General features: G+C 34.3%; 2 protein-coding genes across 2 annotated transcripts in view; one reads left to right on the top strand and one right to left on the bottom strand.

Annotated features, from left to right (window-relative positions):
- Window positions 1-988, top strand: part of LOC134266811 (uncharacterized) — a 2078-nt gene extending 1090 nt beyond the window's left edge. The window contains exon 2 of the mRNA XM_062749035.1: window positions 1-988. This exon is cut by the window's left edge and continues 480 nt beyond it. Coding sequence (XP_062605019.1) covers window positions 1-988 — 988 coding nt within the window.
- Window positions 989-1263: 275 nt separating this feature from the next.
- LOC134266814 (uncharacterized) overlaps window positions 1264-2500 on the bottom strand; it is a 2609-nt gene continuing 1372 nt past the window's right edge. Inside the window, exon 2 of the mRNA XM_062749038.1 lies at window positions 1264-2500. This exon is cut by the window's right edge and continues 658 nt beyond it. Within this exon, the coding sequence (XP_062605022.1) occupies window positions 1415-2500 (1086 nt within the window). The 3' untranslated portion in view covers window positions 1264-1414.

Genomic DNA, 2500 nt, shown 5'->3' with positions numbered 1-2500 from the left:
CCCTTTGTCTACTGTTAATGCTGAAGTTCAGGCAGATTTGCCTAGGATGACATATGAAGATATGAAAGATGACGATTCTAAAACAAGATTTTATACAGGTTTTGCAACTTTTCAAATTTTTTGGATGTTTTTTGCAGTGCTGAGGCAGAAACATGGTGCAGAGAAACTCAATTACTGGGAGGGAGAGACAAGGTCCATGGGTGAGAAGTCGTATCGTGAACCAGGGGTTAAAAAGCCTGGCAGAAAACGTTCCTTGAGACCAGTGGATGAATTCTTGATGGTTTGCATGAGACTTCGTTTAGGGCTGCTTCAGGAACACCTTGCTGATATTTTCAGGGTGTCCGAAACGACAGTATCACGAGTAATGAACACTTGGATTAACTTCCTCTATGATCACTGCAAATCCTTAATAAAGTGGGTCTCCAGAGAGCAGATTTTGTGTAACTTACCAAAGCTTTTTAGCATGCACGCAGATACTAGAATTGTGCTTGATTGCACAGAATTTTTTATTGAAAAACCGTCCTCTTTAAAGGCACAGTGGATGACGTGGTCCGAATACAAACATTCAAACACTTTTAAAATATTGATTGGTGTGTCACCAAGTGGTATGGTAACCTTTGTGTCAAGACTGTGGGGTGGGAATGTGTCAGACAGACACATTACTCAGCACGATGGATTTCTTCCAAAACTGTCACCAGGTGATGTTGTAATGGCAGATAAAGGTTTCACAATAGAAGATTTGTTACCAGCTGATGTTGGATTGAATGTTCCACCACGAGTATCAAGTACATGCCAGATGTCAAAACATGATTTCTTTAAAACAAATAGAATAGCTTCAGCCAGAATAGTAGTTGAAATGAAGATGGAACAGATCAAAAACTACAATATTGTGAACTCAGTTTTACCAATTTCAGAAGTGCACTTATCAGAACAAATTATAGTTATCTGTACATCTTTAACTAACTTATTGCCTCCACTTCTGAAGTGACATAAATATAATTAACTAGATTTTTTTCTGGATGCCCTAACATGTATAATTATTTTTATTCCTGTTATGAGGAAATTTACTTTCCAGGAATTATTTTTTTAAATGCATGATTAAAAAAACACATTTAAAGTATATCACATTTTGTGGTTTTCAAGGTGATGTGAATTTTGACGATTCGATGTGAAATACAAACATTCATTTGAAAATAAACTTGAAATATGTACACTTGGACCTTGAAATCATAAATGAGATGTGGATAAATAAAATAAATCACATAACCTTTTTGTTTTTATTCAATATTTTTACAGATGAATCTAAGCTCTCATGCAAATATAAAAGTTTCAGAGTGTTAACAGTTTTATGTACACATGTTCAAAATCAAATAGAATCATTCTATGCAATATTCAAATTATTAACAAATGTACATCAAATGTTATACATGTACAGTGATTTTCCTCGCTGAATTCTTCTAGTGAAAAGTTCTGGTACAACACCATATGTATAAAAAGATTTCATCTTTGGAACCATATCATTCCAGATTCCAACATCAAAAAGAATTCTTTCAACAGATATACCTTTTTTTGTATAAACAACAAAATCAACCCAGTTAAGTTCATATAATGCTAGCTGGCCTTGAACTTGGTACATATAATTATGGTTCTGTTTTAATTTAAGTTCACCATTGTTTTCAGTGCAAAAAAAATGTTTATCTTGTCCACATTTTGTCGGAGGCATATTCCTCCAAGGACTTTTTTGTTTTCCATAAGGACACTTGACTTCGACAAGTCCTGTACCACATTCTACACAAGTAACAAGTCCATCAACACTGGCCCCAAGGAATGGGTACTTAGGGTTGACATATAGTCCACAGGACTCGATCTTCACATCACCACACAAATTTAAATGTCGCTCCATATAATCACTCAAAGCAACAGATTCATTTGTTCGACCATAACTGATACTTTTTACACAATCTGGTACTACTACGTATCCACAAATTTTCTTGACTAAATTGTCTGGTTCGGACTTTACTCTTTTGACAACGTCACCCATTACTGATGCAGTAATGATATTGCATCTAGCCTTTCTCCAGTTAACATTTGAATTTTGACCTCTAGTTCCCTTTTCTAACAGTTCACTAACCTCTGTTGTTATATTCATATTGTTTACAAAAGATTTAAAATTTTCAACACATTCTTTTGATTTTAGATTTACATTGTCCCTATACATAAAATCTGGCAAAAAAATATTCAAAAAGGAATCTATATTAACATGCTCTGCTCTTAAAGTTTGATACAAGACACATTGTGGGTAAATATCTTTTAAGCCATCCAAAATATCATTCAAAAATGAGCTGCATTCACTTTGACAAGGTCCAGGATTATAAATGCCTGGGAAAGGACGAACTTTGTCTACAATATTATCTTTTTCTGTTTTTGAAAAACTAATATCTCCAACTCTTTTTGGACTTGGTTTTCTTCTCAAAGGTGTAGGTCTATTCCACACACACTG

Source organism: Saccostrea cucullata, unplaced genomic scaffold (assembly GCF_032062105.1).
Source record: "Saccostrea cucullata isolate Sc308-1 unplaced genomic scaffold, CSIRO_AGI_Scuc_v1 ctg7987, whole genome shotgun sequence".
Lineage (NCBI taxonomy): Eukaryota > Metazoa > Mollusca > Bivalvia > Ostreida > Ostreidae > Saccostrea > Saccostrea cuccullata.
Note: the sequence above shows the minus strand (reverse complement) of the source record. Positions and strands in the feature narration are given on the sequence as shown.